Source organism: Sinocyclocheilus anshuiensis, unplaced genomic scaffold (assembly GCF_001515605.1).
Source record: "Sinocyclocheilus anshuiensis isolate Anshui unplaced genomic scaffold, SAMN03320099.WGS_v1.1 scaffold532, whole genome shotgun sequence".
In the NCBI taxonomy this organism is placed as follows: domain Eukaryota; kingdom Metazoa; phylum Chordata; class Actinopteri; order Cypriniformes; family Cyprinidae; genus Sinocyclocheilus; species Sinocyclocheilus anshuiensis.
Window position 1 is genome coordinate 55,636 of NW_015555819.1, and position 13,377 is coordinate 69,012.

General features: G+C 37.0%; 1 protein-coding gene across 1 annotated transcript in view; it reads left to right on the top strand.

The window, feature by feature from the left end:
• The first annotated feature begins 976 nt into the window (after nucleotides 1-976).
• Nucleotides 977-13,377, top strand: part of LOC107675274 (plakophilin-3-like) — a 20,359-nt gene continuing 7,958 nt past the window's right edge. Inside the window, exons 1-6 of the mRNA XM_016469567.1 lie at nucleotides 977-1,372; nucleotides 4,585-4,691; nucleotides 5,437-6,278; nucleotides 9,238-9,361; nucleotides 9,451-9,655; nucleotides 12,101-12,275. Of these exons, the coding sequence (XP_016325053.1) occupies nucleotides 1,150-1,372; nucleotides 4,585-4,691; nucleotides 5,437-6,278; nucleotides 9,238-9,361; nucleotides 9,451-9,655; nucleotides 12,101-12,275 (1,676 nt within the window). The 5' untranslated portion in view covers nucleotides 977-1,149. The remainder of the gene's footprint in view (nucleotides 1,373-4,584; nucleotides 4,692-5,436; nucleotides 6,279-9,237; nucleotides 9,362-9,450; nucleotides 9,656-12,100; nucleotides 12,276-13,377) is intronic.

A 13,377-nucleotide genomic window follows, 5' to 3' on the forward strand; every position in this document is an offset into this window, starting at 1 on the left:
CTGGTTTACATTCAAATTTTCTTGTTTGTAAATTACAGTTTTATACCGTAAAATTTGCCGTTTTGGGCCGTAAATGTGTTTACAGTTTTTCTGTATTTTTTACAAAATTATTCTGGCAACCACAGCTGCCAAAATTATTTTGTAAAAACTACAGAATTTTTTTTTTTACAGTGTAGGCCTATAGTTAAATAATATTACTCAGTACTTAAATGCACAATTATACTATAACAAGGACACCTTAAAATAAAGTGTAACCTACATAATTTGTTGTAAAGCCCATTACGTTGTTACTCTTTATTTTACAGTGCATTTTTACATTTAAGAACTGAGTAATATTAATTAACAACCTGTAGCCTACTTGCATGGTTAGAATTGGAGTTTAGTTTAGGGTTAGGCCTACTGCATGTAATTATGCATAATTTATTGTTATTACTATAGTAGGTATATGTAACATGTCTACGGAACACTAAAATAAAGTGTTACCAAAAAGTCTACACTCTTAAAAATAAAGGTTTCTGCAGTGATGCCAAAGAGGAACCATTTTTTGGTTCCCAAAATAACCTTTCAGTGAACAGTTCCTGAAATAACCATTTTGAAGAACATTTAAAAAAATGTATAAAGATCCTTTTCTGTATTTGAAACGTTCCATCGATGTTCAAGGTTCTTCATAGAACCATTGATGCCAATAAAGAACCTTTATCTTTAAGAGTGTAACTCTGAAAACGTCCAGATGCATCACAGAAACGAGACTGCTATAGCCTACACATTGTTTTGGGGGAAAAATTGAAGAAAATGTAACGTGGACACAAATGTCCATTTATTTACTCAAAACGCAATTACATAGACTACATAATAATGGAAAAGAGCCTGCTTTGTGCGTTCTTGAGTTTACCTGGATCAGGTAACCGATGACTCACCTCAAAGCCCCGCCCACTTTACCTCCCACCTGCGAAAAAGCCGCAGAGTTCAGAGCAGCCGTCAGTAGCGCGTCGCCTCACAGTTCCAGCATCAGCGCAGAGAAACACAAGCTGACTAACTGAAGACGTCTTTATTGTTTCGCACCGCGGGGATCTACTTGTTCCCCACTCTCTGGTGGAACTGTAACGTTTTAATCTCGGTGGTTCAACTCGGTCCCATCGTCGCTTCGCCATGAGTATGACCTCGGAGAACGTTTTTCTGACGGCGCTGCAGCCCAACACGACCGTCAGCACTTACGCGGTCCCCTCCGAAACCGAGCTCTCTCACGGCGGGACCCACGCCAAGGAGGAGGCGAGGTTCAAACGCGTGCACCAGCAGGTGTCCATGAGACTGGCGGAAAAATCCACGCTTCCGCGCCAGAACGGCTCGTCGTCGTCACAATACGCAGCCTCAGGTGTGTCACTGTGCGCTTTGATCTCATTGTAATATATCTACAATAACACAACAGCCTTTGAATTATTAATCTACTCATCATCTGCCAGGTTGACTTTACATAAAAGCCTTTGCGCTGTGCTTTTATACAGTATCTGGTTTCATTTAGAGTTGAATTACATCTTCATTAACTTTTGGGAACGTCATTATTTGTTAGATATCAATAGAATAAGCATTATTATTAAATTCACACGCACAGGATGTACTGTGCTGTTTACAGGCAAGTATGCAAAACAATAAATAGTTATCAGAAAATACTGCCTGGAGCAAAATTGTGGTCACATGGTTTCTGTTATTTGGATATACAGTAAGACTAAATATCCCACATGTCATTTGTAGATAATGTATTTTTTATTTTTTTTTAGTGACTTGACCTGAACTAGTTTGCATTTACCTTTGTGTTCTAGCGATAACAAAAATAATGTCATAGATGGTAATCAGTGCACATCAGGGGTGGTAGATTTAGTTTTCAACGTTGTTTTTAAACATTAGCAGTGGTGATTTAAATTAAGAATTAAAATCGGATGAGAAAGTTTTGAATTCATGATTTTTTCCTGTATCAATTAGCATAGAAAGTGGCTCTGGCAGAACAGACAATGCGACTTCTGGTTTGTGTTAATCATTCACAGAAGTGAGCTGAGCAAGGTTCAAGTGTAATCTCAGTTCCTGTTACACGACTAAGTGAGAGTGAAAGTTTCAAAGCTCTACTTAGAAAAACCCAACCCACTCTAGACAAAAAAAGTGCTTAGCATTGCACAAAAGAAAGGTAATTTGGATCCGTCAATCATAATAGCTTAAATATCAATTGGTGTGACGGAAAAGCTGAAGAATGTAACCTAAGAGAAATCCAAACTATTTGTTTTAATCCGCAACTTTATAGACAGCAGTTGCTCAAAGTTTAGTTTTTAAAGACAAATGAAACTTGCAGTACTGTACGACTGTAAAGCACATTAGTACACATTAGTGTGCACTTGAAAGTACTCAAAGCTTCTAAGTGTTCAAGAATTTGTGGTTGATGTGAGTAGTTAAGGCCAGAAGTGGTTGAATTCCTGGCTTTATGAGGGTCTACCATTGCTATTTCCAGGGTTTTAACCTCTGGTGCTTAGCGGATACATTAACCGGACCCCAGTTTATGAGGTTTACCTGTGTTTGACAAGTTAGAAAAGCCTTGCGTCTTCCTGTTACTGGCCTGCTTTCAGGAAGAGACGCATACCATATCTTGAAAGTGTTTGTAAGTCTGAAAACTAGATTTGACATTGAAATACCAAGAATTAGTTATGAGCTTGATTGAGATGTAGGCCAAATGGATTGTTTTAAAACAAAATTGCATTTGAACACTCAAAATGTTAGTTCTAACTTAGTAATTACTTGTTTTTAATTCTACTAATTTGAAGCAATGCACTAGGGCAGGGTGAGGCAGGGTGAAGGGCGTGTGTTTTTTTTGGGTAGGGACTTTGGGAGTGTACCAGTCATCAGACCGGTTCTGTCTTTTCTGCTGGCTGTTGTCTACAACTCACTCCACACTTATTCACTTATGAAATGCTTATACCACTCCCTAATTCTCTCACACACACACACACACACACACACACATTCAAGTGCGTGTACTTGCATGCCCGTAGATACATAAATAAGCCTTTGATGAAACAAACCTGGATGTCTTAGCCCCATGTCTGCTGCTGATCCAGAACAAAAATGCTGTAAAATTGTGGTAAACTTGCACTGCGGTAATTCATGTAACTCTACAAGTTTGCCTTATACTTGCAGTGTCATCAAAGACACATGGCGAGCATACTGACTTAGCTGTAAAGTTACAGACTTGACGACTTTACGGAGCAGTAAATCTTTGGCTTTACATCTGAACACCTGTAACTTATTTCCCACAATGTAGGCACTCTGTAATGCCATCCATTCAGCAACTTGATTACATTCAAATAAGACATAAAAACTTGCATAAAATAGTGTCATAAACCTGACTACAAGAAAGCAAACAAACTTGCATGTTAGTTCACAAAGTAGACAAACTTATGTACATACCTAAGTGTCACAAACATGAAACAAAACAAAGTTGTTTAATAATTTGAGCAGACATTCTCATCAACATTTACATCAAAACATACATACATAAAAAACATACATCTCATTTACATCGAAACATACATACAAAGCTATAATAAACATGATTAAAGTGAAACAAAAACACATTTAATGTGTTTTTTAATGTTTAAAACAACAAACATGCATTTTTGCATACAAACTTGTGTACAGAGGTATGCTAAACATGACTAAAGGGAAACAAAACAACACATTTGTTTAATTGTTCAAAGAACAAACATGGATGTTTACATTTAAAAAAACTTGCATATAAAGCTGTAGTAAACATGATTAAAGTGAAACGAAACAAAAAAAATGTTGTTTAATTGTTCCACCAAAGAACAAATGTGCATGTTTGCGTACAAGCTTGTTTACAAAGGTATCATAAACATGGCTAAAGTGAAACAAAACAGGACATTTAATGTTTTTTTTTATGTTAAATTGTTCAATAAAAGAACAAGCACGCATGCCTGTGTACAAACTTGTGTAGAAAGGTATCATAAACATGGCTAAAATAAAACAAAACAACAAAGTTATTTGTTTAATTACTGCATAGTTTGTATGTTTACAATACTCAGTGCTTACAATAGTTATTAAATTTAGAGTTGTGTAGATAGTTAATAATTTTGTGTTGTAAAACAAAAGCAATTCATTGGTTAGATGTGTAAACTAGATGTTTCTTTTTGTTCTTTACTGTTACCTGATTGGTTATATATCTTTTGGAGAAAACGTTCTATTTTAACTGATGGAAAACAGGGCAAAAGCAAGATCAAAGGCCATATTTTTATAATGAGGATCTTTAATTTAATTTTAGCTGGTTGTAGTTACTAGTTCAGATCAGTCACTGAGTTGACATCATAGATCTTGTTTTTCTGATTGCATTGTAGCTGAGCTTTTAGGTGTGTCAGTTGTGTTCAGAAACGTGTTGAATGTGATGGCACATCGAGAAAGTTCACAGAGAGGATTACTCAGGCCATAAAAACTAGTCCATGTTATTTTCTCATTCATTTTCACAGTGAGAAATTCAAGTTTACATGTGCATTTATATTAATTCTCTGTATTTAATGTATCTTCTCTTAGAGTCTGGGAATTACCCGACGATGACAAAATATTCAACAATGAGCCAGAATTTCACTCCAAATTTCAGCTCTAAATCCTTCGTCTATGCCTCCGGCAGACCAATGACGGTAAGATTCTTTCCATTTCTTTATAAATATTTTACAGTAGTTTACTTGTTTGAAAGACATAGCACTTATTGAGCCAAGTTAAATAAGTCGTGTGTGTGTGTGTGTGTGTGTGTGTGTGTGTGTCTTTATGGACGTGTATCTTGTCCAAATATTGAAAATGAGTAATGGGGATTGTGTTAGTTAGATGTGATATTTCACAGGTAAGCTCTAACCAACAACCACATATGAAAAATCACAAGTTTAGAAATCTCGAAGCATCACTTTCAGATATATTCCTGTTGAGTGATACCATGTTAAAAGTAGAGTTGTTGATTTAATGTAAATGTAAATGTAAATGCATGAAATGTATGCATTAAAATGCATATATTAATGCAAAAAATTCATCAATTAATGCAAAAAATGCATAAATTATTGCAAAAACTTTAATTATGATAAAAATGATTAAAAATAATGCAATTTAACTTCCCCATTGCATATGTTATTTCTATAATTAAGACTTGAAATACCACACCAAATTTTTTTGCATTTATCTGAATTATCTCAATTGTGGGGCCTTTCTCTGGAAATATTGACGTGATTATTATCAATTGCATTGATTAATTAATTGACACATGTAATTCGATAACATTTTTTAATCAATCGATAGCTATAGTTGATAGGGTTCTACCTTTTCAATTTCTCTTTTCTTCTACATATTCAATGTCTCTTTTCTTCAATGCCTCTTTTCTTGTCTCTTTTCTTCTAGGCCCAGCGTCCATCCCAGTACTCTAGTGGTTACTCATCCCGCTCTGCCATTGATTTCGGCCCAAGAACCAAAATCAGTTACACAGGAGGTGGAGGTGGAGGTGGTGGTGGAGGCGGGGCGTATTATCAAGAAGATTTTGTGAGCGGCGGTTACCAGGGTGGCGGTTTCCAGGGTGGCAGTTACCAAAGTGGCGGGGGCCAAGTGCAACAGCAGCAGGTCAACACAATGACTCGATCCTTCAGCCGAATGGGGGGAGACCCAGAGACCCAGTCGATGCATTCCATGCGTGTGGCATCCATGCCGCGCCAGGTGGTTTCCTCATGGGCGGCGCAGGACGACATCGACGGCAGCCTGGTTTCAGAACGAGACGCCACTTACACGCAACAGGCCTCCCTGCAAAACATGAGCAACGGTTATGCCGCCAACACCTACCCACGTCAGTCCGTGTATTCGACCTCTAGGGTGAACGGATTAGAGAGCGGACAGCAGCAGGTCAGTTCCATGACTCTGCCGGCCATTAAACGCTCCCTCAGCGGGACGCTAGCCACTGGCGGCGGAGGAGGCGGCATGGAGCAGGAGGTGTATGTTAGACAGCAGTCCTTCAAAGGCCCCGCCCACCGCACCATCAGCCGAATCAACAACCGGCAAACGAGTCGCACGTCCAACATGTCATCAGGCATGTACGGAACTACCGGATTCAGCGGCTCCCAGAGCAACCTGACCATGATGCAGCAGGGACGGCTGTCACGCGCCGGATCCGTCAGGAGCGTGCATAGCGTCGGGAGAGGCAAGGATGTGTTTGACGGCATGGATATGACAGGCAGCATGGGCAACCTGAGCGGGTAAGAACACGTGGTTTCGGTGTGTCAAAATACTGAGCGAAATGCATCCCAAATGAGTCAAGGCCAGGAAGACAGTAGGACTGTCACGATAAATCAATGCATCGCGATTCATGGATCAATTCTGAATGCATCGTGATTCTCTCTGGAATCAATTCTGAGCTTAGTTTTTAACAGCAGATGGCGCTCTAATCTAGTTTTTAAGCGCACACTCAAATGCTTACGAAGAAGAGTGCTGAATAGCAACATGTAATTACATGTTACATAATTACACCTCGGCTCAGAATGCTTTTATGACATGAGATTAATGTAAACACAGCTCACTGTGAACACCCTTGTAATTCGCTTCTAACTTTACGAACTTTATGAATGATTATTTTAGGTTCAAGTGTATGTAAGGAACAGGAAGCAAGCAAAGCATGGCTGTTTCTAAAGCACGCAGTGCCATCTGTTGTGAAAAACTAAGCTCAGAATCGATTCGAGAGAGAATCACGATGCATTCTGAAAATCTCAGAATCGATGCAGAATCATTTCTCGATTTATTTCCCCAGCCCTAGAAGAAAGTATTGAAATGGAAGTAGCGGCAGATCTTGTATTGTGTATTGTGATCGTAAAATAAAAAAGTAGGGCATAGACTTAGTTCTATCCATGAATTGTTGATTGGATGGAGGTAGATCTGAATTTTGAGCCGATTGTAAGAATGGGGTGGAATTTATGTGGACAAAATGATTGGAAAAGTCCAGCATGCGTCACCAGGAAAAAATCGATTAATAAGATCGAGTTTTATTTAAAATGACAATATTTAAGAAATGGAACATATGCATGGATGAATCGGTCACAATAAGATCAAAAACATTTAGAAAATAGATTACTTTGCATTTTATGGCGACTTTAAGTGTGTTGTTAGACAAAGCAGAAACTGGTCAAACTTGAGAGAGAAACTTGCCAAATTAAATTTGAGACGTTGAACTGAAGCGCAGTCACATGTGCTTTTATATTGGTTATTTTACACTGCTGTTGATTGTGACTCATCCAATCATAATTCAGCGTTGGTTTTATTGTTTGGAGTTTTTTTTCACTCTGGTGTTACATAAGGTTCATGAAGTTGTTTTTTTCTTTTGTGCTCATACCAGACTTTCATTCATTTATTATATCTTATCTTTTGGTTTGCGCCCATCAAGTTAATGATTAAGTGAGGAAACAGTCAAATGCCGTTTCAAAATTGATTTGAAATTCGCACATTAAATATATTCCAACTATTTTATTATGCACAATATAAGATTTTGGTCATTTTACAGTGACTGCTAACTAAGGATGTCTGGAATCAAAACATCTTGCTTAAATTACTTTAAAGATGTGCACAGAAGTAGTATGCTAGCACCATTAGCATAAAACACCACTCAAAAGTAGGCCTAATTGCTTGAAATGCACAAATAACATGTTCAACCACAAATTACATGTTTCTTACCAAACGCTTCCTTATTACTGTTGGTCAAAAATTCCCTGAATTATGTACCGTAGCTATTTGAGACATACTATGTTTTACCACAAACACTGAGTATTACTGATTGCAAATTAGTCTGTTTTCGTTAAAAATACTTAGTGTGGTGTGTAAGTATGGATAACAGTGATTACTCACAGTGAGTGCAGGACTGACCTTTGAAGCATAAAATTATTCATACTGTGCTTTAACAGCCTGTCAGTACACCCATACTTAGCTTATCTGTCCTTGTTGCACTAACTCTGTGTGTGTGTGTGTGTGTGTGTGTGTGTGTGTGTGTGTGTGTGTGTGTGTGTGTTTTGAGCGCAGAAGAGTGTGTGTGTGTGTGTGTGTGTGTGTGTGTGTGTGTGTGTGTGTGTGCGCGCGTGCATGTGTAATGTTTGATGTTGCCCAGCCCTGCCTATATGTGTGTTAAAAGTGAAGAGCGAGTCTGTTGCGCAGGCACACCCAAACCAGTCCAGCCACCTCACACTTCATACACCCTGGGAAAGAAACACACACTTCCTAGCACTCCAGCGACATGCACCAGCACACACAAACACACATGAAGGAAGGTCCTGTTGAGCAAAAGTTCCTTCAAATAATGCTGACTCTTAAAATGGAAGTAGTACTAGTTAAGAAATTAAGATAAGCTAATATATGAATTATCTGACAAAGAAACAACCCTTTTTAAGCGCCACTTTAGGCTTACACCGAAAATTCATTTGTGTTACAAAATATTTGGGGTATTGTAATAGTAGTGAAAGTAAGAAATTATGGGTAGGAAAGTTGGGAACAGGGTTTAAAAAAAAAACGCAGGCCAGATTCGAACCCAAATTTCCTATATGAGCTCCAGAGCTTAATGTCTGAAGTTCACATGCTATGTCTACGACTCAAGAATATTACCGGCTAATGAATATTATCTTTACAGGACAATGTCAACAATTGAAGTGTTAATTTTTAGTATCGCTACTAAATAAAATTTCAAATTTTTCGTACTTTCCTGAATACGGAATTAAATTCAGCGAACATCTGTAAATCTGACCGCACCCTAAGACCACGTTCTAATATCGTATCCAAGCAAGGAAGAACTTTTTGAAGTTGCAATAAAAATGGAAGCAGTGACTTTGCGGATTGTAAAACGACTTGTCATAAAAGAAAAAAATTGCAGGGTGTAGACTTGTATCTATCCATCGGTTGTTGATTGGATGGAGGTAGATCTGAATTTTGAATTTATGTGGACAAAATGATTGGAAAAGTTCGGCATATGTCATCAAAGAGAAGTCGATTAATCGGAAGAATGAGTTACAGAAGACCGCATGCTAATAACAAACATCATTAATTACTGATTTGGAAAGCTCTACATAGGAAGCAACAGCTTGAGTCACAAATAGGTTCACAATTAATTCCAATAAACTTTGATGTTAGCATGTTACTAAGCTAATTATTTAATATTTCAATTTTTCGTACTTTCCTGCATAGACTCAACAGTTTGGACATGCCGACTGCCATTAACTATCTTGATGAGCCCGATCAAAATCTTCAGATGTTGGGGGCTGCCTACATTCAGCATGAGTGTTACCATAACAATGATACAAAGAAACAGGTATGGAGTTGCTATACGTGCAAAGAAACATTTGAGTGAAATGTTTAAATGTGTGTTTTCGATATAAGTAGAACTTCTCTTTCTTTCAGGTGAACCAGCTTAAGGGCATTCCTCTCCTGGTGCAGCTGTTTACCAGCGAGAGTCAAGAGGTGCAGCGCTACGCCACTGGCGCCACCAGGAACCTCATCTACGAGAGCATGGACAACAAAGTGGCCCTTATTGAATCCGGCGGGATCCCCAAGCTCATAGACGCCCTTAAAGAACAAGACGACGAACTCCGCAAGAACATCACAGGTGGGCATTTCAGTCATTCTGTTCTAGTTAACTTTACCGCTATTATAATCGCCATTGGGTCACATGTTTATGAAGCTAACTTTATAACCAGTGTCCTTTAAAATCAATTTGATTTCTTGGGCTGCAAAACAAACCTCCTTTATCACATAAGAAGCCTAAAGATGTGGTCAGGTTGTTGTTGTTGCAAAATACAGTCATTACAATGTGATCAGAAATTTCGCAAAAGGCCGAAATATTTCCCTATGCAGATTTTGCAGTGGGTTCAAGTTTATTACTTTCAAACCAAGCTGCTTACTGTTGGTCAGCATGGTGAATCAGTGACCAACTTGAAAGCGTTGTGAAATCTGCGTAGGGAAATCTTTTCCTCGCATGAAATTTCTGACTGGATTTTGACTGAAAATTCACAAAACAACCTAAACCTTTAGACCGCATGCCAATAACAAACCTCATTAATGACTGATTTGGAACGCTTGTATATAGATAGCAATTTCGCGTGCCACACATATAGATTCACATTTGATTCAAGTGGAGTTTGAAGTTTGCATGTTGCTAGGCTAATGATTTAGGTGCCAGATTTACTAAACAGAGCAAATTAAACGTGAGACCGCAAAAGCGCTGATGGGAGTGGAAAGTTCTGTGGTTGATCTACTGACAATGCACAAATTAAAGAACACAGATGCAACCTGATCATTTTTTATAATTACCAACAAAATTTACCAAATTAGCAAAGATAATTGGGTGCGTGTAATCTGCTAACAACACAGGCACAAAATGGGTTAAGACATGCTTTTTTGGGGCATTAAAGCTGCAGTCCGTAAGTTTTGCCTCTTTGTCGCCATCTCTGTTTGAAAAGCTGGAATTGTAGCTGTGTGCGGAATTATCTAGCTTGCGTGGGTTGTGAGTCGGCACGGCTCCAGTGCGGATGAATCTAATATTCTGAAGAGAATGTGTGGCAGTCAGTCACAGCACCGGTGTGGATATTTACTGTACATCACAGATTCTAGCCTACGTCTTGGAATATATGACCCAAATAAGAATTTTCACCGTATATTGCCATCTGAATAAGTAAGTAACAAGTCTGCCACGTTTGTTCTGACCAACTACGATCAGCCACCTGCAGGATCCTCACATGCGATAGCCTACTAACCGGGACAACTTCTTTATGTTTACTGACGTGACGTAATGACGCAGTGCCATGCTCGAATTTCCCGCGAAAACCTACCCGTACCATTCAAATTAGAAAACATTATTATAAGCTAACCATTGTGAATCGGGCTAATGTAAGGTGATAGTTTCGAACACTGGCTGGTTATGTACTTAAAATACATATATATTGTATTGCTCAAATATTGATTTCGGATAATTTTTAACCAAAAAAAGTTACGGACTGCAGCTTTGAATACAGGTGTAAATACCAGCAAACTGACTACCACAAACCTTAGTAAATAATTTATTTAAATACTCTACTCCCACAAATTTAGCATCTGAAAGGGAAACTCCTACAAACACATATGCAATAATAACTCTGTCCACGACTTTCATCCCTAATTTTCCACTGCGCGTCTTTAGTAAATCCTGATAATAGTTGCGTTGATGTAACCTGTTAATAAATCTGGCCCTTAATGTTCTAATTAGCATAACAAATACATAACACAAAAATATTCTCTGAAACATTACATTTTAATTAGTTTAAATACTGTTTTCATCAATACTTTGCAGTACAGAATGATATTTAAGTAGATTTTCAGTGAATCAACATCTGCCATGCATACTGGGCCTCCTCTGCCAGAGATACAGCTGATGATACTTTTCATTGTTATTCACTGTTACAGTATCGTAGAAAATACAGAACATCCTTCAATTAAATACTTTTTTATTCATGCTAGTGAGGTCCAGTGTCCATTTAGGCCATTAAATGACTCAGGATATGACGTACGAAGAGGTTTTCGTCATCAGACTAGATGTGTGCATGTGTATCTGCATGCATTGTACGCAGGGCGTTGTCTGATCTCTCAGTATTGCATCAAACTACTTAAATTATTGCTCAACGTTGTCTTGACATGTGCAGTGGAATGAGCGGACTCCTGTAGCGAAGGTTGGTGATTTAGGTTTATGTCGGTCATTAGGCTCTATGCGTGTCTGGATATGCAGGAGCTCCAATAAACTGAATAAATCTAGCAATGCGAATCCCACCACTAAAAAGTGCGGCATTTAAGAGGATGACATCATAACGAAAGCTAAAGAGGTTGTAAATCTTTTGCAAGGAAGTTCGATTTGTGAAATTGGTTGAAACGGTTGCTGTAGTTATGATTTTTTCCCCACTTTTTCCTCCTTGTTTTTTTCCTTATCTTTATTTAAATTCTTATCTATTTCCCTTGACACGTTCCCATGCTGTTTTCCTCATTCTCTTTATCTCTCTCTCCCCTTTGCTCTCATTCCCTGTAGGTATTCTGTGGAATCTGTCTTCTAAGGATAACCTGAAAGAAAGGCTGGCACGAGAAACTCTTCCCGAATTGACAGAGAAGATTCTGATTCCCCTCTCTGGCACCGGGGACAAGGACATCATTGAGCTGAGCCCCTCAGAGTCCGACATCTTCTTCAACACTACCGGCTGTCTCAGGTACACACACACACACACAGACTGTTTTGAGTTCCCCTTTACTTGTTCCTGTTCCTGTTCCTGTAGGAACTTCATCGGACTTCACTGAATGAAAATCCCCTGACAGGAAACCTGAGAACGAGAATACTTAAGAGTCATGTTTCAACCTAAACTATATTTTATATATTTTATATTTTTAGGACTGTCATTTTTAGAAAATGATAAAATATGAAGTCTGTTTTTAGGACTGTCATTTTTAGAAAATTATAAAAATATATTAATTCTGTTTTTAGGAGGGTTATTTTTGGAAAAATTATATTTAAAAAATCTATTTTAGGACTATTAGTTTTAGAAAATGATAGAAAAAGACATCTATATTTAGGACAGTTGTTTTTAGGAAAAACAAAATATATTCTATTTTTAGGACTGCTATTTTTAGAAAATTATAGAAAATGATTCCTATTTTTAGAAAAGTTGTTTTTAGAAAATTAATTCCATTTTTAGTACTATTAGTTTTAGAATATTATAGAAAATCAATTCTATTTTTAGGACTGTTTTAAAAGAATTATGCATATTTTATAACTGTTAATTTTAGAAAAGTATAAAAAATAAGTTTTAGGACTGTTGTTAAAAATGGTAGAAAATGAATTCTATTTTTAGTTATGTTATTTTTAGAAAATTATAGAAAATGATTCCTATTTTTAGAAAAGTTGTTTTTAGAAAATTAATTCCATTTTTAGGACTATTAGTTTTAGAAAATTATAGAAAATCAATTCTATTTTTAGGACTGTTTTAAAAGAATTATGCATATTTTATAACTGTTAATTTTAGAAAAGTATAAAAATTTATTTTTAGGACTGTTGTTAAAAATTGTAGAAAATTAATTCTATTTTTAGATATGTTATTTTTAGAAAATTATAGAAAATTAAGCATATTTTTAGAACGTGTTTTTAGAAAATTATAGAAAATCAGGACTATTGTAGGAATATTAATTAGGCCTGTTATTTATTTATTGCATTGTGACTTTATTTTATGAAAATATATTTTAAATATTAAAGAATGTAATGAGATTTAGAGAATCACTGTATCCTAAACATTTTTTTTTTTAATTTATATATATATA